The 23,133-nt window shown below is 43.5% G+C and overlaps 3 protein-coding genes across 6 annotated transcripts in view; 1 reads left to right on the top strand and 2 right to left on the bottom strand.

Moving 5' to 3' along the window:
- Positions 1 to 1,077, bottom strand: part of LOC309713883 (uncharacterized protein) — a 30,480-nt gene extending 29,403 nt beyond the window's left edge. Inside the window, exons 1-2 of one of the 2 annotated variants that reach the window (XR_014278722.1) lie at positions 866 to 1,062; positions 53 to 108 (exon numbers count right to left, since the gene is read on the bottom strand). Coding sequence is in view for 1 of the 2 variants with exons in the window: in XM_082545812.1 (XP_082401938.1) it covers positions 53 to 87 (35 nt within the window). In the remaining variant the exon portion in view is untranslated. Of the gene's footprint in view, positions 1 to 52; positions 109 to 865 lie in introns of both variants that reach the window. The other variant, XM_082545812.1, reaches the window with a different exon arrangement.
- A 939-nt stretch (positions 1,078 to 2,016) lies between these two features.
- Positions 2,017 to 7,928, bottom strand: chchd7 (coiled-coil-helix-coiled-coil-helix domain containing 7). Its single transcript, XM_082545833.1, has 4 exons — positions 7,742 to 7,928; positions 6,689 to 6,748; positions 6,488 to 6,586; positions 2,017 to 2,721 (listed from the first exon to the last, which is right to left on the bottom strand). Exons 1-4 carry the CDS (start codon positions 7,742 to 7,744, stop codon positions 2,617 to 2,619), a joined length of 267 nt encoding a protein of 88 aa, XP_082401959.1. The 5' UTR covers positions 7,745 to 7,928; the 3' UTR covers positions 2,017 to 2,616.
- plag1 (pleiomorphic adenoma gene 1) lies at positions 6,762 to 22,512 on the top strand. 3 transcript variants are annotated; one of them, XM_082545798.1, is made up of 3 exons: positions 6,762 to 7,174; positions 14,056 to 14,412; positions 14,605 to 22,512. In XM_082545798.1, the coding sequence occupies exons 2-3, from the start codon at positions 14,165 to 14,167 to the stop codon at positions 15,788 to 15,790; spliced, it is 1,434 nt and encodes a 477-aa protein (XP_082401924.1). In that variant the 5' UTR covers positions 6,762 to 7,174; positions 14,056 to 14,164; the 3' UTR covers positions 15,791 to 22,512. The 3 variants fall into 3 exon arrangements, with proteins under 3 accessions (XP_082401924.1, XP_082401923.1, XP_082401925.1); XM_082545797.1 differs by lacking the exon at positions 6,762 to 7,174 and adding an exon at positions 8,051 to 8,392; XM_082545799.1 differs by lacking the exon at positions 6,762 to 7,174 and adding an exon at positions 13,791 to 13,844.
- Positions 22,513 to 23,133: the final 621 nt, after the last annotated feature.

Raw genomic sequence — 23,133 nt, 5'->3', positions numbered from 1 at the left:
TGGACGACTCGACGCTGGATTCTAAACTGAAAGCTGGGAAACTTGAACTTACCCGAGTGAATGGCAGAGATCAATATACACATTCATGATGATGGACAACAGCAAAGTCTGTGGACGAGAACGCCAACAGCATATTAGGGTTATTATAGTTAAACTAAAACTAGGTGTGAAAAGCACTCTGCTGAATGTGAATACAAACAGCACCTATAACTAATACGAACCCCAACAACAGTATAAAGCTAGCTGGACCGGTACATTTGGTAAGTGGGGCTTTTCTACATGATCAATGCACTGATGCACGCACACATAAAGAATATCAGCTGTTATCTGTTCTAACACTGTTATTTCATTACTATGGATTTTTTTTAATCCACGGAACTGCAATAAAATGTTTCAGTAACTCTGGATAATTGAAACATTTTAACGCCTTGTGTTTTTATTGCTATTTTGTAACAAAGGATATTTTTATACCATAAAACATTTTGTATTTACATTTCAATTCTAGGAGGGACATGAGCTCATCATGTCTCACGTTCCTGACCACACAGCTACTATTACAACTTATTATAAACAGTTCTTTGCTCTGTGTCAAAGTCGAAATGCGCTCATAGTAAAGCAGAACCTTTTGGATGCGGTTTCCGTTGAACAGAACCAAGTTAATGTGGATTATAGATGAAACTTTCAGTCCACATCGCCTTTGTTCAACGAGTCCGAGCTAGCAGCAGGTAGCTAGCTAAGCTGTCATCCATTAGCCTCGCTCAGCCTGCTAACTAGAGTTTGACTGCAGGTGATGAATGTGACATTTTACTGCTAATGTTTGTTAAACTGCTAACAGTTCGCTTGGTGAGGACTCGCGCGCTCCTACCTGTCACCTCTGAAGAACACCCTCTCCTGAACAGTGCGCGTGCACTCTCCGGACTTTTGGGGGCGCGGTTTAACCCTGAGTGACGATGACGGTGGCAGCACTGAGCAGGCTGACCGACTGATGACATGGTTACGGTTCAGTAGAAAACCATCACCCAGCGGTTCCTGTCAGCTCCTCCACCTACGACCTGCACACTGTAGTCATCATCACACCTGTGTGTGTGTGTGTATACACACACATACATACATATATATATTTAAAAGGGACAGTGCAGTTTAACATAGTCCAAGTACAAACATGAAAGTAACGCACGTACGTTTATAGCTATTGCTAATTGTCAATAACTGTGCCTTGTTGGGCTTACAATCAAAATAGATACATTTTACAATAAAACCAAATTACATCATAAATGCAATTACATTAATTAATAGACAATTAAAATTAAATTAAAATCCTTAGTTGAAATGACTACATTTCCCTTTAACCACACTTTAAGCTTCAATGTAAAGGATCTGATGTCTGTAATCAATTCGATTTTGGTTGGAAGTGTTCCACAGATGGCAAGCTGACTGACCGAATGCAGATCTGCGATATGACATCTTGCAGTTGCCGTTCACCTTACTCCTGGTAATACGATTACTATCTGGTCTCTGGATGTTTCTATTGAGACACTCTGGGGCCATCCTATTTATACATTTAAGAAAACACAAATGATTAAAACTCTTAAAACTAAGTAGTAGCAATATTTCTTTAAAATGTGACAATGATGCCACTGAACAGATTTTTTATCCATTATTTTTAAAGATATAAGGACACCACAGGCTGACTGGTGCTGCTTGGGTCCAAACTGTCATACAATATGAAAAATGAGAGAATATCATAGAACGCATAAACATCTGAGCTGCTGAAGTGGGTATAAAGTGCCAAATTAACTTAAAACAACTCAGATCAGCCTTGACCGTCTTAGCAATCTTTTTTACATGCTTGTCAAATTTAAGATCTGAATCTAAAATTATTCTAAAAACGTAGATCTCATATATAGATATATCTAGGTTGATCTATCAAAAAATCCGGTCTGTTTCTTCCAGTCTTCCCACAATGCTCTTCTTCTTCTCCATCAAACTTTTCAACAGCCAGAAATCAAACATTAGTAATGGAGGCATGTTTATTAAGAGACAGAAACACTCGTTACAGGTTCACAGGCTGCACACTCGACCATGGTCATAGAAAACATTCAGCATCTAGTTCCTCACAGGCTGTTTTAGACTAGCAGCAATGCTAAGCTGGCTTTGGGCTTATCCAGGTGACTTCAGGGCTAATGGTGGGTTTGTTGTTCTATGAAGGCGGTTCACTTCATCGAGGTAACCTATGCTGTGAAACTCCTGCAGGTCAGAGACCAGCAGGTATCACTGAAAACAGTGACACCACACCTGGTCCCCCTGTGTGCAGACAGTCCACAGTGTCGTGAGTAATAAAATAAGAGATATGGATTTTTATAAGCAATAACATATGATCCAAAGACACCTGTGCCCACCTTAGGCTGAAATTGTGTTTTTCTATTGAATCTTTACTGTCAAATCCTTAAACAGCACCAAGTCTGCAGCTAAAAGCAGAAAAAGTAAAACTGTTCCAAGTTTCTGATGAGCTGGATTTGAGTAGGCGAGTCTTTGGAGCACAGAACTGTAGTGTTGACTCCACCACAGGCTGAAGGCCAGCTGCTCTTCCCAGTGTGCATGTGACTGGGCTCGCTCTTAGTATGGTTTGCCTCCCAGTGAAGTAAGCATCTCCAGCCTCTCTGCAGCAGTGGGCATGTCAGGTTTCACACCATCTCTTCTCCTCTGCACCATGATGTTGTGCTGCAAGACAAAACAGACCAGCCAAAGAAAGCACATCAGATAATTATCAGAACAGCACCTGCTAATAATGACGGCTGAATAAATAGCACGACACCTTCTAACCAAGTCAGTGTGACTGCTCAAGTCTCGCTTGTAAAGGTCACAGTGGGTCTGAGGAAATAACCTCGATGACATCACAGTGACATCATGGAGGGCTTTGAGTGCCAAACTGAAATGATTACATCATCAATTCAGCTGGTTTCAGAATTATTAACTGATGCATTTAATCAATTCATTACGTGTGTAAGACAGGTCCATCCTATCGCCAGGTATGATGAACAGGTATCCCACAATGCATTTCAAATCACAAGTGGCAGTGCTGCTCTAAACTGTAAGCAATAGGGTGGCTTTAAAAAAGAAATCACTTCCTGATTCAAACTGATTTCAGTTTGATTAAAGCTGGATCAGTACATCGCTTTTTAAAGACGGCAGAAACTCAGCCTAAAGCTCACAAAACTATTTCAACAACCAGCAAACGGCTAAAACTGCAAATGACAGCAGGTACACGGCTTCAACACAAACATAAGTGAACCGCCTCAGGCTGGGCCTCAGCGTCAGCTCGTACTCACAACGCTCCTCAAACCCAACGCTGAAAATGACAGACTGAAACAAGTACAGCACACGTACAACCATCAGAGCTCCACCTGTGACAGGCGGAGGGGGTGTTGTGTCCCACTTTATAAGGTGCGGTGCAGCACAGCTCCAAACACTTCAGCAAATATCCTCCAGCTTTAGAAACTGACCACAGGTTTACATTTAGATCGGCGCTCACAGCCCCCTGTACCACAAGAGCACACAGTTACCATACCTGTGTGAAACACTTGTGCTGTGGAGTCTGACGTGTGACAGGCGGCTGAAGTTAATTACATTATAGTAATAATAATAATAATAATAATAATGTGTTAGTCCCTGTAGGGAAATGACTCCTCTGCATTTAACCCATTCACCCAGTGAAGCAGTGGGCAGCCACTAGTGCAGCACCCGGGGAGCAGCGTGTGCAGACGGTACCTTGCTCAGGGGCACCTCAGGGTAGCCGTTCAGTGGATTCGAACCCCCGACCTTCTGATCAAGGGGCAACCACTTACCTAGTGAGCTAGCCCTGCTTGTTGATGTGAGCCAATACTAAGAGAACCCCCGTTTGGTGGCCTTTTCTTCACACACACACACACACACACACACACACACACACACACACACACTAGGGCTGCCACGATTTGTCGACTAGTCACGATTACGTCGACTATCAAAATCGTCGACGACTGATTTAATAGTCGACGCGTCGTTTGAAACTTTGTAAGATCACAAAAGACGCAGGAATAAGTAGCAGGATTTAAGAGTGTAATAACGGACTGAAACAGAAGATGGCAGCACAGCATGTACAAGGATGCCAGCTACCGTTAAACCCCGAAGAAGAAGAAGAAGCAGCTGTGTCCCAGAATTCATAGCGCGGCCCAGCGCAGTTTCCAACAATGGCGGCAGCTACTTAGTTTTAATATTACTCTTATTATTCTTTCTGGGTCACAAAATAAACGTTTAACATATTTTCAGGCGAGAATGTAGCTGTGTAAACCTCAAATATCTGCTCAGTTTATCAAGACACCGCATATTTTCAAAAGCGCTCCGACGTTTTCGGAGACGTCTGTTACCCACTAGCTCGATAGCGAGCCGGGGGCTAGGTCACTAGCGCCGTGAGAACACCGGACTCCCTGCAAATCGTTTTCAAACCCACCGCCGTCTTTCGCTACTCAGGTTAAATATATATGAGTCACGTAGATAACTTAAAATGTTATTGTTTGGCTTTTTTTAGTATTTTATTTGTTCCTGAGTAAATCGGTTTGTCTGAGATTAAAGTTATAGTTTTTACACAGCTGAATAAACGTCAAGCAGACAGCTGATCATCAGAAGTGTGAGATGCTCCAGAGTTTACTCCGGTGTCCTGTTATATTTTAGATAGCAAGGAGTTTATTAAACTTCACCGAAACAATCTGCAAATTTCATAAAAATTTAACAAACTATCATCTTGTCTTTACTTTTAGTTAGCACCTTAAACACTTAAAGCTGTAAGCTAATGATAGTTATATAAGAGCAGATGCTGCTGGTGCAATAAGCTGTAGTTTTACGTCTAATGGATGATGATCTGATTAGTCGACTAATCGCAAAAATAATCGGTGACTAGTCGACTATCAAAATAATCGTTTGTGGCAGCCCTAACACACACACACACACACACACACACACACACACACAGCTGGTGATGTGTGACCCAGATGTAAACAGATTGGTCATGTGACCACTGCCGTGTGACACAGTAATGATAAACACTTCCACAGTTACAACAGCACGGCTTTGCTGTGACAGTATTCTGAAGAGTTCACTATCGCGAGCAGGCAGGTTGATCCTTTACTCACACGTGGAGCTGAAACAACAGCAGGCTACTTTCAGTGCTTACATTTGACTGATGCCATTTCGCTCTGGCTCCATGGTGTACTGGTTTACAGGTTAGCCTACTGAAAGATTCCCAGTTGATCCCAGACACACAAATCCCTCTATGGTCATGTCCATAAGAGCAACTGAGAAATGTGCTGATGTGACGCGAGATACGACTGCACCACAATAGCGGTCACTGATCATAGCGCTTATGAAAAGACTAAGATGCCCTGCATACTGTTCGCTGCACTCAGTGATCAAACAGCCATTTAGATTGTGGCGATATAATTATGAGGGTATATTGACCCTAAAAGTGCAGGATGTCCATTTTATTTGTAGATATGAGCACTTCATGAAGGAGCGTGTTAACCCACGTTTCCATCAGCACCCACTCAGATCAACTCGCCGAGGCTCGCCACGACTCCACTGACTGCTTTTTCATTACAACCGAGTACCACCTGACCTGTGTCGTTATTGTCATGGCGACACAACAGCACCCCGTGATATAATTAGTATGTAATATGCTACAACAAAGGCGGACATTGAGCCAATGATACACCCGCTGCTCGGCCTGTAGCTTTGCGTCAGACTCGGGGACCATGGCGATGTTAGTTGCCAGGTTTAAAAAATGTCAGTTTTGGGTTTGTGAAGGAGACGCTGTGATGACTCATCGAGTGACGTCCCTGCCCAGCCAATCGGAGGCCTGCCGTCTGCTGGTGTCACATTTTGGGCTCACCTTGGATTGCTTGGAACCCCGGCCGAGTAGGTACTGAAAAAAGGACCTGGTAGCAGGTACTCTGACCTAATGAAACTGTACCGAACTGTGGCCTGGTCTCTGTGCCGGGGGTCCGAGTCTGTCTGAGGGACTCCCTTTCTCCGTTTGTTCCAGGACAAAGCTCTGTTCTCTACTCTTTCATGTCTTTACTGAACTTGGTGATGTTTCCGTCGTGTTTACAGTGTAAAGTAGCTTTTCTCACTCACTGCAGCCTGCATGCTTCTGCTCAGTGCTGCTGAGTCACGTGACCAGAGGACGGCTAATCACAGCCTGCAGGAGAGGTGGTGTTTGCACAGACACGCCAGCTTTCTGAAGGGCGGGAGCCGAACTTAGGACAGAAACAAACTAAAGCATCGAGTCCATCCTGTTAGTGTCGATCAGATACCAAAACCACTGATACTGCTGGCTAACATGTGTTGCTCATTACTTGTGGTGCCTTGAGCATCCACCACTGCAGCATCAAGGATGAAGATCTTTCAAGATCTTTGCCAACAACAAATCGAAACATGAAAACATTACACTCACCCAGTATTTCCTACAGTTCTTATATCTCTGGAAGTAGGTGGAGCACATGCTTTTATCATAGTTGTAGGCATTCAGACACTTCTGGGAGTCATCGCTCTCCTGAGAAAAGGCGTATTTCAAAGCACAGGATTAGAAAGCCGCATGTGCCAGCAGCAGGCACACAGCCGACACAGCGCAGCACGTGACAGACGGCGAGCTTACTTCGATGCAGGGGTTAATGTCCTGGTTCCGAACTTTCCGTGCATTTTGATCCATCTGAATCTGGATGGATGGAAAGAAACAGGCTAGTTTTTCTCAGAAGCATTTACCTCTTCTCTTTGTGACTCCAGGCAGCATTTTAACATGAACCCATAGACTAGACAGAAAATACGGACATGGTCAATGTCATGTTAATTATGTGACTGTTTTCAGTGTCATTGTTGTAGCTTTTTTTAACTACATGTCACAATTTCCTATCTATACAACCAGAAGTGAGCCGCTGGCTTCCCTGTTTGGATCCATCATCTGTGTCCACTAGAATTAGTTAACTGAACTGAAATAATGATAACACAGTGACTGCACAGGAAGGCAGACGCCTACATAACTGCCTCCTTTTGCCCCACTCAAAGGCCGTTTTTTCCTTTTTCAGCGGCAGACATTGTGATGTATGATGGACGTTTGTCTTGCAGTGAACCAGGCATTTCAGAGGTACTATATCAACACTGGACTGTTATTGTGGGCAACATTTAAAGATCAATACACATTAGCTCACTTTCAATTGTTACATGGACATGACACGTGGTTGTGGTTATTTGTGCACCAAGAAATCATTCCAGTGCATTTTGCTGTAATACACACCCCAAAATGTTTATACTGTGAAGCTCGAGTTTGATGAAACGCATCATTATTTATGCCACAGGTCGATTTACAACTTGAGGATATCAAAGATTAAGTTGTGATCAGTTTGGAGACTTTTATATCATGTTTACAGTTTTTCTTAGGATTAAACAAATGAGTGAAATAAAAAAATGTGTGTAGTTTGAAATACATGCCGAATTAAAAGGCAGTTCTTTCACACACTGTTTTAATGATTCCTGGAGATCGGAAGCGTTAAAAAGAGCACTTGTTATTTAATTAGCAGATTTCCTAACGACGGTGGGTGCAGCTGAGCGTCCTCCCCCAGCACGTTTCTATATCGTATCAAGCGAAAGCTTCTTTAATGTCTCCAAACGGTGCAGAAACGTTGCAGCAGCTGAATGTGAGTGGAATACTCACCATTGCCTGAATGTTACAACGTGCCTTGTAGAACCCGGCGTTAGCCTAGCGAGCTGTGCAAGCAGCTAACATCCACTGCAGTGAAGACGAGCCAGCTTTAGCAAACACACAACCAGGCTAGACTCCGAGCAACACCGAGCTAACTGATAACGCAACCTTCTGTCACCTTACCGCCGCCTCTGGTTACTGCACCGGCGCACCGCGACGTCACCGAGGACTGACGTCAATATGAGCCAATAGACGCTGTAAAAACCTGCAACGTAGAAAGATAATCCAGCGAGCCAATAGGATTCCGACCCTAACTGTTAGGTTTCGTATCCTTGCAAAACAGGGGCGAAAAGAAGTTTCGGGGATTAACGGCGAGTCCAATTTTTGAGTTTTATTTACAGACAATGTGAGCGACACTAAAGTGAAAACGACAGCGCCTTTCACAAATCAAAAAGCGCCTTGTCGGAACTTTAAATGGGTGTGACTAACTCCAAGTTCGGTTGCATCGCAGCGCATACACAATGGCTGCTCGAAAGAGGAGAAAGCAAACAATTTTCAGGCCCGCCGCGTCTCGCAAAAAATATGAGAAAAAAATTATTAAAAATTCGGAAAATAGTTGAAAGTGAAGAAAAACTCAACAGAAAGGATGATAAAGCGTCCGGGGTAAGTCTGGTGCAAAATAAGGAAACGGTTACTCAGTTCTTCAATTAAAATATCGGGGTTATTTAAATTATGAGCGGGGTGAGCTGGGGGAAAAGTTAGTGTTAATCAGTACCCAGCTTTGGACCACAGAGAAAACGAAGGCAGGGCACAAGGACTGAGAAATGTCAAATCAGCGGTGTCACTGCTGATATTAGTGTGACGGTGCGTGTTCACGAATATTAAAGATCCCACGAAGCGGTGGTGTGAAGGATACTTGAGGAAAGTTGAACACTTGGTTTATTTTTCTAATATAATAACAATGGCAGTGCCGTGAGCCCCGTCACGAACAGGCGCGCTGAGGAATAATGTTCATTTTCCTCCGCGCGGACTTGACTTTAGCGCACGCAGTGTCAACATTCGTGTCGGTTCAAGCATCTCCTCGCAAACCCGCAGCGGCCGCACTGACATTTTGTCTGCGGCCGTGTACTGTATGGCGTTTCCCCTCCGCGCTATTGATCAGTGTGACACAGAAGCTCGCGTCCCGAAACAAGCGGCTCCGTTTCTTGTCGATAAAGTAGAAAATGGAGGGAGAACTAATGCGGCAGCGCCGAGCGACCCAGCATAGTGTCTTTAAAGTTACCGTGGCTCGGTGTGATTTGTGTGGCAGGTTCACACTTCGTGGGCTGTTAATGAAATGTGTGCCTGTCGCTGTTCCGCCGTGCACAGCCGGTCATATGTCAGGCTACGGTGCCTTAAACGTGAAGCTTCCACAGACTTGTTCGGTGCTGTCCAATCAGCAGCCAGTCTGTCTGTACCTGTCTCACATACATTAAAGCGGAGTCTGCGTGAACGCTTCTGCGACGCTTGCTTTGAACCCGCCCGTAGTTCCGATGTGCTGCTTAAAGAGACTGCAGAGACACAGCTGTCCAACCCGCTTCATCACATTAGGAACTGATCAAAGTTTAGGGAAATTCTGAGAATTTAAATGCGGGTATAACCGGATCCTAAATCAGCCAAAAAGTAACTTTCTGCTTGTTTCTGTACAATTCACCAAGTTTAAAGCGCTTTATTCTTTCTGATCAGACGGAAACGATTTCATTTGTTTTTCTTTTACAGATGAAGAGTTCTTTGTTGGAATGAGACACATTTAGTTTCCTTTTGCTTCGAAGAATAAAGATTATTCCAAGAGTATAAATTCATTCAGACCTTCAGAGATTAAAGCAAAGAGCTGCTTAAAGAATAATAATAATAATGATAACAATAATACATTTTATTTGAAAGCACCTTTCAGAACACTCAAGCACACTGTGCACAGAAGAATCTATCCACACTTTCACTAAAACATGAATCAATGCTTCAAAGTTTTACCAAGCAGGCACAAGTAGTGACCGTAGTAACAATTAATCATGTTGCTAAAGAATACTGATACTAAGTAGATACATTTGTAACTTCTCTAAAATAAACAGTTATACATAAAAAATGTCCTTTTTTTCCCCTTTTTTGATGTTTTCTTATGGTTTTTGTTTTTTTTGTAAACATTAAAAGTTCTTCTGCTAATTCTTAATTATTACAAAATAACCGAGCATGTACTGTGTAGTTATGTGGAATCATTTAGTGAATGTTTTCAGCTCATAAGTTAAACGAAATTCTAAATGTGTTTAATTATAGAGGTATCAGCCCCAAACCATCATCCGGTGCAAGGAGTGATGCAGTGTCTTTATTCATCAGTGTTTTTATTGTCAAGGTTTCATGGTGCTGCGTGAACTACTTTGCAGATCAGGCAACATTTAATTTGACATAAAATAATTGTATTTTTTCTTTGGTCAAAAATGGATGAAAATGCAAGATGTGATCTGTTTGTGTGCACTGAACAACTCTTCTCTTTGTCAAATTCAAATTTTTATTTGTCACGTACACAGTCATACACAGTACGATATGTAGTGAAATGCTTGGACAACTGCTCGTGACCTAAAGAAAACAAAAAAGGAAAAGGCTATGAATAAGATAGGAAATAAATATGAAAAATTAAAAAGGGTAAATTTAACTAGGAAGGAATAAAATATAAATTAAGGTTAAAAATGAAATAACTGTACAACACAAATTAGAATGAAGGGTAAATTTAACTGGGAAGAATAAGATAAAATATATAAATTAAAGTTGAAAATAAAATAACTGTACAACAAAATACACAATATAGAACTATATAAGAATGTATGAAGAAATCTAAATATAAATAAATATATACACAATAACAGCAGCTGTACAAGTATTAACTGGAAATGAAGAATATAGTGACCAGTGTTGTGCAAAACCAAAGTCCAGAAAGTCCAGTGTGTGTGTAAGAACCATATGTGTGGGTCAGTACTGTGTGGTGGTGTGATTGAGAGACCGTATCGCCTGCGGGAAGAAGCTCCTCCTCAGTCTCTCTGTGTTGGTCTTCAGGGAGCGGAATCGCTTTCCTGACCTCAGCAGAGAGAACAGTCTGTTGTTGGGATGGCTGAGGTCCTTCACCATCTTCCTGGCCTTGGTCCAGCACCGCCTGCTGTAGATTGAGTGCAGGTCAGGGAGCTCGGAGCGGATGGTGCGCTCAGCTGACCGCACAACCCTCTGTAGAGCTCGTCTGTCCTGCATGGTGCTGTTCCCGAACCAGGTTAAGATGTTTCCCGCCAGGATGCTCTCTATGGTGCAGGAGTAAAAGTTCCTGAGCACCTTGGAGGGCAGTTGGAAGTCTCTCAAGCGTCTGAGGTGGTAGAGACGCTGTCGGGCCTTTTTCACCACGGTGTTGATGTGACAGGACCATGACAGGTCCTGCGTGATGTGAACTCCGAGGTATTTGAAGCTGTCCACTCTCTCCACTGGGCACTCGTTGATGACGGGGGTCTGGTAGTTCCTCTCCTGCTTAGTGCTGAAGTCCACTATCAGCTCCTTTGTCTTACTGACGTTTAGAAGGAGGTTGTTCCTCTGGCACCAGTTCTCCAGATTCCTAATCTCCTTCAGGTAGGCCGTCTCGTTGTTATCAGAGATCAGGCCCACCACGACGGTGTCGTCAGCAAACTTGATGATGGTGGTGGAGCTGGTAGTGGCCACACAGTCATATGTGTACAAAGAGTACAGCAGGGGGCTCAGAACACACCCCTGGGGGGCTCCAGTGCTGAGAGTGGTGGAGGCTGAGACATGTCCGCCCATCCTTACTGCCTGTGGTCTGCCAGTTAGGAAGTTGGAGATCCACTGACACATAGATGAGCTGAGTCCCAGATGCTCCAGCTTGGTGGTGAGTGTGGAGGGAATTATGGTGTTAAATGCAGAGCTGTAGTCTATGAAGAGCATTTTAACATAATTCCCCCTTCTAGTGTCCAAGTGAGTGAGTGATGTGTGGAGGAGATGAGAGATGGCATCGTCTGTGGAACGATTTGTCTGTGTTTGAAAACTAATTTAGAATAGAATTTGAATAGAATGTCCAACAGAATAGTTTTTATTTTTAATAGTTTGAAATACACAGTTAAAGATTTCACACTAAGGAGATTTTATTTCTTTTTTGTAGATTCCAGCAAGTTGGTTAACTGGGGAAAGTAATGGTGTGTGAGATTGTGTAATTAGAAAGAGAAGGGCTGTCGGTGTTAGCTACTGATCCTGAAGGATTCAGTGCACCTCACCGCATCAGCAGCAGGACAGCTTCATGTACAGGGCTTAGCTGGTGGACCCTGCACACAGAAATAAGACCTTTCTCTGTTTAAAGAAATGTAAGCAAATAAACTAAAATAACCACATCTTTGTTTTATGTTACATTCTTTTAAATGACAAAGTACACATGCATGTGTGTCACGTTATTAGCATTATTAGATCGGTCTATATATATTTCTGTAAGGTTGGATAAGACCATGTTCCCTGTGTGTTACATCACCTGTGATTAAATCGAAATGTTGGCCCATTTTTGTCTAACGTAGGATTTCAGCTGCTGCTCGCTTCAGACGCTGTTGATATGATTTAAATACCTGGACTGCAGGGAGACAAGTCTGACAGACGGTTCAGTTCGATTATCTTGGTATAACAAACAAAGCTTTCCCTGAAAAAGACGTGTATGAAAGTTTCTCTTGCCATGTCACTAATTCCCCTTCACATCATGACTGCTAAACTCTGCACTAGTTAAAAAGACCAATGGTCTGACTCCTCTTTAGCCCGTAGGACACAAAAGAATTAAAAATACAGATGAGTCAAACCATGAGACAGTTTTCCACTTTGCCAGGCTTCAGGTCCACTGGTTGTTTTTTCCCAAATAAAACAATTATTAGATCTAATTATAGTTAAATTATTGATCACAGCTCCGCCATCTGGTGCCACTGTGGCCAATGAAAGGGCTGCCCACTGGGGTGGTTCTTTTCTACATGACCTACAAAAATATTTAAATAAATGATTTTGTGGTCAGAGGTTTCTGTGCACTTACAAAGACATGATTGTACAGCACACATCTTTGATGGCTTTAACAAGCAAGAACTGAGTGCACACGTTTGAATTTGTTTTGGATTTGCATCCCTGCTGATGGGTCGACAGAACCCATCAGGCCCAGAACTTGATGTTAGTGATGGAGTGACAGGTCGTGTCCCTCTGCCAGCATAAAGGACTCGACTGACCAGTACTGTCCAAGGAGCTCAGTCAACATCTAAGGAGAAGAATTACACGTGTTGGGAAGGTCTCTCGGAGCCATATCTAAACAGCTGCATATTCCTAAATCTTCACCATTCTAACAATATTATATCAGTGCAAATTATTCTGTATGTCGTCTGGAAGAAGACCCCAACTATCACTTTAAGATGAGAGGAAATTGGTTGGGAAGTTCAGGAAGAACACAGGAACCACCAAACCTGCCATGAACTGGAAACTGATGGAACTCCATGGCAACAAAAAAGAAGCTTGTGCTCCAAAATCACCGTCTTCAGCCCGAGTTGAAATTTCCAGTTCCCCATATGGACAAGCCAAATGGGGTATTTGGCCGCGACGATGACGTATGTTTGGAGAAGTAAGGCTTTCAGACCCAAGAACACTGAGCTCATACGATGGAATAATAAAGACAAATTTCAGCTTCACCTCAAACCAGCAGCTTGGAGACGATTGGCTCATCAGAATTTCTTTTAGAATAGCTAAAGTGGGCCAACACTCAGCTTCTGGGATGGCTTTCCCTAACATCTACCTCAACCTTAGTGAAAATATTTGCACTATACATAAAAGTACGGTTTGGACATGGAAACCACTTATTTTAAATGAGCCAATTATCACGAGTAGTCCATTGTATACATTTGAGACGGTATGTAAGACTTTCGCGCAAATCCAAAAGAAATTCAATTTGCACCCATGTTTTCAGTTCAGAAGGGGCTACCAATCTAAACTGGTCATGGTTTCTGATTCGGGGGACAGGAAGAGGGTCCAATTATCCAGTTGAGGGTTCCTGGGGCCTGGAGTCTATTCCAGCTGCCATAGGGTGAGAGCTGGGTGCATCTTTCACCAGTATTTTGCAGGATGAGTGTGTTGTGCTTATTAGTCACCAGTTTGACATCATTTGCAGGAGTTATCCCGTTTCTATGTTGATGTATTTTCACTGCAGGTCGTTATTGGCGCTCCTGCCGTGTTACAGCCTTGTCCTATACCGAAGCTCTGACGATATTTCTGCCCTTTCTCTCCCTCTCTCACAGACCCCTGTGTCCAGGCAGTGCTGAACACATAAAACTGGACAGAATAATCACATCAGTACTAGTCCGGCGCCGTGCATCGGTCCATGTAGCTGGTCAGCCTTAGGGTGCCATGGCCACGGGAACCCAGGGCCACCGTGACCAAGTCCTGGACAAAGCCAAGCTTGCAGTACCTCTGGGGAGGCGCAAGAGAGCAGAAGGCAAGCTGAAGAAGAATTTCCCTTGTCAGGAGTGTCAGAAGGCTTTCAACAGTCTGGAGAAGTTGAAGGTGCACTCATACTCTCACACAGGAGAAAGACCCTACCGCTGCTCCCACCCTGAATGCACCAAGGCTTTCGTCTCCAAATACAAGCTGCTACGGTACAGACAAGCAGCAGTACATAACAGGCTGCAACATGTTGCTTTCTCTTTGCACTTTTGGTAACGTAATGTTGTGTAGTGGTCAGATTGATGTGTTGAATTCTAGTTTGTTGTGTTTATGTGTAAAGCATGCCTACTTTAAACATGATTGCAACAATTGTGAGTGCTCATAGAATGTGTCTGTGTTCCAAGGCATATGGCAACTCACTCGCCAGAAAAAAACCACAAGTGTTCATACTGTGAGAAAATGTTCCACCGTAAGGATCACTTAAAGAATCACCTACATACTCACGATCCACACAAGGAGGCATTCACTTGTCAAGAGTGTGGCAAGAGCTACAACACGAAGCTGGGTTTCAAACGCCACCTTGCCCTCCATGCTGCCAACAGTGGAGACCTCACCTGCCAAGTGTGCCTGCAGCCATTCCCCAGCACTGGGGTTCTTCTGGAACACCTCAAAACACATGCTGGCAAGTCCTCCGGTGGGACCAAGGAGAAAAAACATCGTTGCGAGCATTGCGAGCGGCGGTTTTACACCCGTAAAGACGTGCGACGGCACATGGTAGTGCACACCGGACGCAAAGACTTCCTCTGTCAGTACTGCGCCCAGCGTTTTGGAAGGAAGGACCATCTGACGCGTCACATGAAAAAGAGCCACGCTCGGGAACTGCTGAGGGTTAAAACTGAGCCAGGCGATTCGCTGGAGCCCGTCGTCTACGACTTGGCGTCTGGGAGCGTAAAGGGGGAGCTCCCGGGAATGCTGACGCCAAGACTGCACCAGCTGAACGTGTACACAGGCCCCGTCCTCGACACCGAGCCCTTCTCCAGTCCCACACATCCCTTTTCTTTAAAGTACCCACTGGGCTCCAACTTTACCTCATACGCCGTGTCCTCACAGGAGCGGGAGCAGAATCTTAAGGGAGACCTGGAGACCTACCTGATGGAGCTGCAGAGCAGTATGCCATCCTCTGCCTCTGAAGCCCAAGAAGCCCAACTCTCCTCCTCCAAACTTGAGTTGGTTCCTGAAGTGGGTGTGCTGGAGGAAGCCAATGAGGAGATGTCCCTGTCCAAAATGTCCACATCAGTAGCAGCACCTGCAGGTGACTCTTTGGCCTTATCTTCCTCTCTAATGGATTTTTCACAGCTTTTCAACTTCCTGCCGCTCAACGGGCCTCCGTACAATCAGGTAGGGGGCAGTGGGGGGCCGGGTGTCACTTTTCTACCCAATGAAGAGCCTGCATCTCTAGTTCAGCTGCCCTCTCAGGCTGCCACGGGCTCAGAGGCTGCTGAGAGTCCACTTCAGGGGCTCTCCTCCTCCTTCATATCCAACCTGAGCACTCCAACCACACTGCCCCGCTTCCACCAAGCTTTTCAGTGACCCCAGTACATCCGGCACATGCCACTCACAAACACTGACACACATGTAGAGCTGCATGCCCATATTAAACGCCATACAAGATGCAAGTGACTGAAGAAATTGGCACATCTGTCCATTCATGATACCAGCAGACACTAACCTGACAGGAGACACAGCACTGACAGCAGCACACTCGCACCACACAGCCAGGTCAGCTGTCTGATGATGAGGGTTTGTTTTGGGCCAAATGTAAGTTATTCTCTTTTAGAGTCTTGTTTTTTTTTAAAAAGAAATGAATAAAATCCTGATCTGTCCGTGATTACAGAGACTTCAGATGCATGCTGGTTACCACGTGAAGCAGCCGTGCTCAGACTCAAACCATTCTCTCTGTAGCTCATTAATAAGCTTGATGCAAACATTAAAGGGCTGCTTTGCATAACAGCATGAACAGAGCTGACACTGAGATGATTCACATGGATAAGTGTTACGACTCAGACACTTGATTGACTTTGTTATACATGCGTACAGTTCTTCATATAGCACTTTGGATTTCTGGTCTTCAAAGATCGTTATATGTGATAAGATTTAAAGAGCATCCGTAGTTTTGAGGGTTTCTGTTTAGGAGCCAAAGTATAACAGGAGGTTTTTGGGAGCCATGATGGGTCGTTTATTTCTAATTAAAGTAGAACTGAACTTTTCTTTTTTGACTGTACTCGAGTGAGCAGCCAGGTGCTTTACTGTGTCATACATTTGCACTGTCAGTAGTAAGACCATGTGCTCAGCGTGTGGGATTGCCCAGTTTCAGCCATAGGCAGGATAAAACATGGACTCCAGGTCTGAAACCTGAAGCCAGTGCAGAAGTGCCTTAAACCTGCATCTTAAATGACCAACAGATGGTGAGAGCTGTGTTTGCAGTAACGTCCTCTGAGCTCTTGATCTCTGCTCTCTTTCAAAAAACTAGCTTTGTGTTTGGTGAACTTCTGTTTCTATGATCTGGCATCACTGTGTGATGTTTGTCCTGACAGGTGCCATAGAAATAAACTGTAACTGTGTTCTGGTCCTATAGACGTGGAGACCCTGAATCTCTGTCACGTGACATCTGTAAAGACTTCCTGCTGGGTTTTATATGCTCAGTTACTCATTCCAGCTTGCATTGAATTAAAAAATGACAGTATTGTGTTTAAAAGGATTATCTGTGATAAGCTCATTGGCTAAAGACGTGTGATTCACAAGTTGTTAGCCAATGAACACGTGGCTTCACTGTCAGACCTGCCCCTCTGTCACATCGTGTCCACCTTTTATACTGTCTGTAGTTCCAACTGCTCCTGAGCTTACTATTGGAAGGTGGGAAGCATGTGCAGTCTTACTGGAGCACAGTTTGCTCGCAGAGCTCAGACAGGAAGTTGACAGAACAGTACAAACATGTTGTTGATGGATCCATTAAAGTGGTGGTTCATTCACACTATTATACACAAAGTTACTGAGCAGCAGTATTACAGTTGTCCACCAAAGTTTCCATTAACTGTATCATTCAGTGTTGCCTGCAGTTCACAGCAGTACCTCCTTCTTCTTTTTAAAGCAAACATTTCTTTCTCACAGTTTCAGAGTAAATTAGCCAGTGTGCCTCTGGCTGCTGAAAGCACATCCATCAGTTTCTTTGCATCGTAAGTGTTATCAGCTGTTCTACTGACACCAAATTCATCATCAGTCAGCTTCACTCATCACGTCACTGCTACGAAGCTCTGTAGGCGCATCTAGAATAACTGGGAATGAACCCTCATAACCTGCTCAGTGTTTGGAAGTCGGGCCTGTGGACTTACCAGAGTTTCTGCATTGGTTACCTGTAATCTGTGGTCTGATCACAGTTTCCACACTGACAGTCCAGTAACACCAGAAAGTGTTATCAGAAAATGACCAACAGTGACACAGTCCCATCCACGTGTCGCCCACCCTCTCTGTCAGGGTCTGTGCTGCTGAGTTGGGCTCAAAAACAGACTATTGAGTGGTAGAAAAATAGTTTCACAATTGGTCATAGTGACAGTGGGACCCCAGTGGAGCTTCCTGGATGCTGCCGCTGTCCCTTCAGTTGCTACTGTAGTTCCTGTTGTCTTTTGCACAGACTAACCTGACTCTAGGCTGTGAAGTTTAAGTGACCCATGTTTCCTCGGTATCTGGTATCTAAGACCTGAGGAGGCAAAACGGCCCTAAACTGTGAGAATGTGTCATAAAGTATTTTCAGCTGCTTGCTTCTTTCAGGGGCTGCCACAGCAGATGGACCCACATGTTTCATTTGGCACTAATGTCACACTGCACCCACATTTATCTGGGACGGCCACTGTGCAAGGTTGGACCACCAGAGACTGGGTTTCTCCCAGTCTCAAACCAGTTTCATGTGTAGGTGAACATGTTAAGCCCTACAACATGACTGATTGATGATCATGACATACAGAGAGATCAGACCACATGTTGGGTATTCAACACAGAAATGCTGGGAGTTTCAAATGTTACCATTGATGAACCATCAAACTGCAGGCATCACTTCTAATGTTTTTCCCTTTGACTGACGTTCATATCTTACGAATAATAAGGTCCAATTCAGTCATTTAAAATGTTAACCAAGCAAACAGGCTTTGTGATCTCTGAACAAAGAGCTAAACACAACTGTGACATGAAGGCTTTTTGGTTTTTACTGGTTACTTTGTCACATCCTGGCTGTCGTTCCATTTTTAAAAAGGCTGTTGAGCATTTTCTTAAGTTGTGAAGTGTGACTTGAAGGGAACGTTTCAGTGTTGTGCAAACCCAGCATCAACTACAGCTGACAAATAGATCAGTTTGATGGTCAGACACTAGTCGTACATTAGTCTCTGCTGACTACATCTATGAAGATCTGAGCACTAAAACAACTTCCCGGGAGGTGTAGCTGTGTGACGGTGTGTGAAAATAACTGAAATCCTGTTTATAAGGAAACATCTTACTGCAGTGCTTAATTGGTCTTTACAGATGAAACCACTTCTTTGACATTTAGTCCTAAAACCTGCCTCTGAGGTGAAAACCTGTGTGCAGCATGTTAGACTGAAACAGTTCTGCTCCTGTATGATCGTTCAAATGAAAGGATTCACAGCTCACAGATCGTCACAGTTCATCCACACAGTGCTTTTCATTTATGTAGAAACCTCAAATCCTGGACAAAGAAAGTCAAATTGGTAGATGTTAATACATGGAGTGTTTTTGGATCTTTAATTATAACGATTTTGAATGGTTTTTTTATTGAAATGTGGTTTCTTTAAATTCTTTGATCAAAAGGATGACTTCTCACAGAGCGGGCTGATGTGGCTGATGCTCGGTCAGAAGCAGCAGGCAGTGAGTGGGAGCTCCACTCTGCCTCAGCTCCAAGTGCCTAAATCGGCTGGTTCTCGTGACATGGTTCAGGATAGCATCAGATCTCAGCTGAACAACAAGTGTTCCAGTCATAAAAATCAGACACCGCTGATGCATCGTCGTCCATGTTAGCTGTTGGTTCTCTTGACCTTTGGAGTGAAAGATGCTTAACCTCCTAGGACCTGCGTCCACATATGTGGACATCACATTTTGGGTTATTTAGACCAAAATACTCAATTTTGCTCTACAAGGGCCTGATATCCTTTTACGAGGACATTATGCTGCTACTGTTCTATCAAAATGTTAAACGAATATCCTCATGTGTGGCTCTTATTTTTCTTAAAAACAAGAATAAGGAAAAAAAAAATCTGGTAATTCTTTGTTTTTACATTCATTGGGTCCCAATCAAATATCAAAGAGAAATTAAAAATGCTGCCGTGGAAGAGTTCGGGTCTTAGGAGGTTAAAGATCTTGACAAATGGATAAGAGCTCACCTTGTGCCAGCTTGTAGTCACACTTTGAAGCATCACGGTGTCGGACTGTAGTCCACACAGTAACTACGTGACAACATGAACTCGTGCTGCTGGCAGACCTAAGTGGCCGGGCGTATTCATCTGTAATTCTTGATTTCATTCAGGAATCATTCAAGTGTGACTGAAACTGTAGATCTGCTGGCTGCAGACATACAGGCCGCAGGCGTCATCTTCATTTCCTGGACGTGAAGTCCCAAAGACGATGCTCTCGGTTGGATTTCTGAGTTTTGTACATAACTGAGTATGGAGTCGATTCAAAGATGTTCACGAACACATTTTCTCTCCATCTGCATGAATGCATTGATGGCGTGGAACATAGCTGGCAGTGCGCTCCATGTTTGTGTCCAGTATGAAGGAAGCACCGTACACCCCATGGCGTACTGGTTCCAGTTAGAGTGGTGATGTGTAGACAGAGAAACGCTGTGGGGTTAGGGTTCGTCACTTTGACGTGCTTTTGAGTTTCTCTGAGGTTTTTTCATTTGAATGAAGATTTCTTCTTCATGGACATGTTTCTGATTAATGGGGGGAAATGTATGTATTGGAGTAATGCCTGTGTATTTGTGCCCTGGACTAAATTGACATATCCAAACTGTATTAGCTCGTATGTTACTCTGTCACCAAAGTTTGGTTGATGGGCCACAGCAAACTGACAGATGGGAAAGTGTTCCCACACAGAATCTACTAAACAAGCGTTGAGTCTTGTTTAAACTGCTGTTTCCAAGGTCAGTAACGATGGTTCATGCTCAGCACTGTGGCTTCTGTTGTAAATGAGAAGGTATAAATATGTGGTTTCATATTTCTTGTAGCTGGATATGAATTGTTTTTCGTTTGGTTGGAGTCTTTTTTAAACTCTGGTATCAAGCAGTGACAGCACAGACAAGTCTGCTTCATGTTTGTTGCTTTCACCACTTCCACGAGCGTCAGCCACACCTGCCCTGAAGGTGAATAGATGGGATTTAGTGCGATAGCGTCAGCACGTTCTTGTATGGTTTGACTCCGTGTAGCTGTGTGCATGCCCTGCCTGCAGGGGGCTGACAGCCATAAACAAATCTCATTTCATCCAGTGAACCTGTCTGGACACCTGATCCCTTTGAAGAGCTACTGGGCCGAGCACTCTACAGAAAATGTGAATTTCACAGAAATTGAGTCGTCACTTCCCTTCCACCACATAGGTTAGCATTTCCACACACGTGTGGTGACTCGCCTGATGCCCGTATAACCCAATAGTGTTATAATTTACCTCACTGTTCTTCTTTGAGCTCCAGAATTCTGAGAATAATGACAGAAAGTGCCCGTCTCCTTTGTGAGTGAGCAGAGATGAACACCAGTGGAAACCATATTTCTGTAGGTCGTGTGAAACGTGGAGCTGAGTTCTGAATGTTCCCAACCTTTATGGAAGTTTGCTCTTTGGATCTTGTGAATGTTTGTGGTTTTACAAGAGATGTTAGCAAGCCGCTCTTTTTTATTAGCACTTTTTGTAAATGGGATGCGTTTATTTCCTGCAGCATCGAGTCTTTTATTACAAATGTATAGATTCTATATTTAGCTCTTTTAGAGAACAATAACATGTAAATACAATATAAATGTTTTATTTTTGCAGGTACAATTTTTGACAGTGTTTTTCCTATAAAGTGTCATTTTTGCTTTACTTGCACAATTGCTCTGTGTTTCTCATTGAGGCCTCTTGCTTTGCAGCTTTGACTTAATTGTCTCCTTTGACCGTTCGTACGCTGCTTTACGTCAGAGTGTACCGTGGTGAAGCTGAAACGAAGCTACTTAACAATATCACTGTGTCACAGAGTGTTTAGATGTTCCAAAAATAAGATGTGTCCAATAACTCCATGAGTGTGTCCTCTTCTGTCATTTTTACACCTCGGTGTGGTACATTACTTGATTTCCTCGTGGTCTCTGTCTGAAAGCTGCAACTATGTGATGTAAAACTCTTATGGACTGTACGACAGATTCCAGGTACAGAGAAGCAATAACAGTGGATCAAAGCTGATTACAAGTATTTTAGCGTGTGTGTGTGTGCACGCATGCATGTGTGTGCGTGGTCCTGGCACGTGCTGAGGCAGGAGATGCTCTTCAATGAGAGGCACAGACCAATTCAAACTTCTTTATAAGCTTCAATGGTACCAGTGAACTTTATTGAATGTTATGAAAAAACACTGCAATATATTTTGGTATTGGATCAAGCTGCTAACACACTTCTAAAGCTCCTTAAGGTGCTACAGACCTCCTCACTATCTCTTCAGATGTATCGTTTGTACAAAGTATCCCGTGTAGCTGAACAGTTGGCATGTGTGTGCCTAGTCGTACTTTATAGCTTCATATATTTTCTTGTACTGTGACTTTTGTAGTCTTTGCCTTTAATATAGCCCCCCCACCCGCACTCACCTGCGTGTGAGCGTCCACAGACTGAGTTGTGTTGGGAGGTTACGCTGATGCTGGGAAACTGATAGCAGTGAGCTGCATCCAGCCACATTTAAAAACAGCATCCTGTGACGATGATCGACTCGTTGCAAATTCTTAATGTTCTTCATATTTTACTTTTTTTTACTTTTACATTTATCTTACAAACTACTGTTGTATTTTTATAGGCAAAGTATCACCTAAACACACAAATACATATACAGCTCACACTTGTCTGTGTGTGTTTATAGGTTGTGTAAAATAAATGTTAATGCTGCAGCTTTGACATCATCCAAAGAAGCAGATTATTTATTGCCTGGCAGAATAACCTGATTTCATTCACATATGTTGCTGCTATAATAGAAGAGCTGCAGTTGACAACTCCGATGTTTTATTCAATGTAATAAAAGAAATCAAACAGAAGAATCCAGCTCGTCTGTTTTCAACCTGTCACTCTGAGAACTTTGTTACAGTAACACACAGTGACACACAGTGTTACTGACACGCAGACTGCAGGTTTCCCCAACCTTACAAACAGGTCTTGATCAGTGGTTGTTGATCAATGGTCATGAGAATTTGCATAATTATGATGAACTGACCTCCCAGCCCATTCAGTGGTTTCAGTCATTATGTAAATGTGCTGTTTATACCATTGGGGAAACCTGCAGTCAGCTGAGACTGAAGACGTCACCTGATGATGACGACACGTTTCTCCTACCGAAAGCATCCAGATGAACAGAATCAACTTTTGGAGAGTTACGCTTCCTTACAACATGAAAAATCTCTCTGACCCATGAAAATGATACCTGGTACACTGAAGCTCGCATCAGACTGGTTCCAGTAGCTTGCATTAAAACACAGTAATGTACAGCTCCATGTTTTCCTTTGTTACCAGTGAGCAGGCTGTTAGAAAGTGAGCATCTGTTTTTGCGTGCTGGAAAAGTCGGAGAGAGTGAAACAGACAGGCTGTGAGCTCCACGCTCCTCGGTGGAGCACCCTCCCCCAGCCTCACACTCAGTCCACCCTGACTGTTCAGGCAGG

Source organism: Aulonocara stuartgranti, assembly GCF_965226115.1.
Source record: "Aulonocara stuartgranti genome assembly, chromosome: 9".
NCBI lineage: Eukaryota > Metazoa > Chordata > Actinopteri > Cichliformes > Cichlidae > Aulonocara > Aulonocara stuartgranti.
This window is presented reverse-complemented; position numbering and strand designations above follow the sequence as displayed.

Excerpts from the sequence above, each read along its gene's own strand:
- plag1 (XM_082545798.1), top strand. The coding sequence starts at position 14,165 with ATGGCCACGGGAACCCAGGGCCACCGTGACCAAGTCCTGGACAAAGCC. Across the intron at positions 14,413-14,604 it reads TCCAAATACAAGCTGCTACG|GCATATGGCAACTCACTCGC; the intron begins GTACAGACAAGC and ends CTGTGTTCCAAG.
- chchd7 (XM_082545833.1), bottom strand. Across the intron at positions 6,587-6,688 it reads ACATTAACCCCTGCATCGAA|GAGAGCGATGACTCCCAGAA; the intron begins GTAAGCTCGCCG and ends GCCTTTTCTCAG. Across the intron at positions 2,722-6,487 it reads AGAACTGTAGGAAATACTGG|CACAACATCATGGTGCAGAG; the intron begins GTGAGTGTAATG and ends TTTGTCTTGCAG.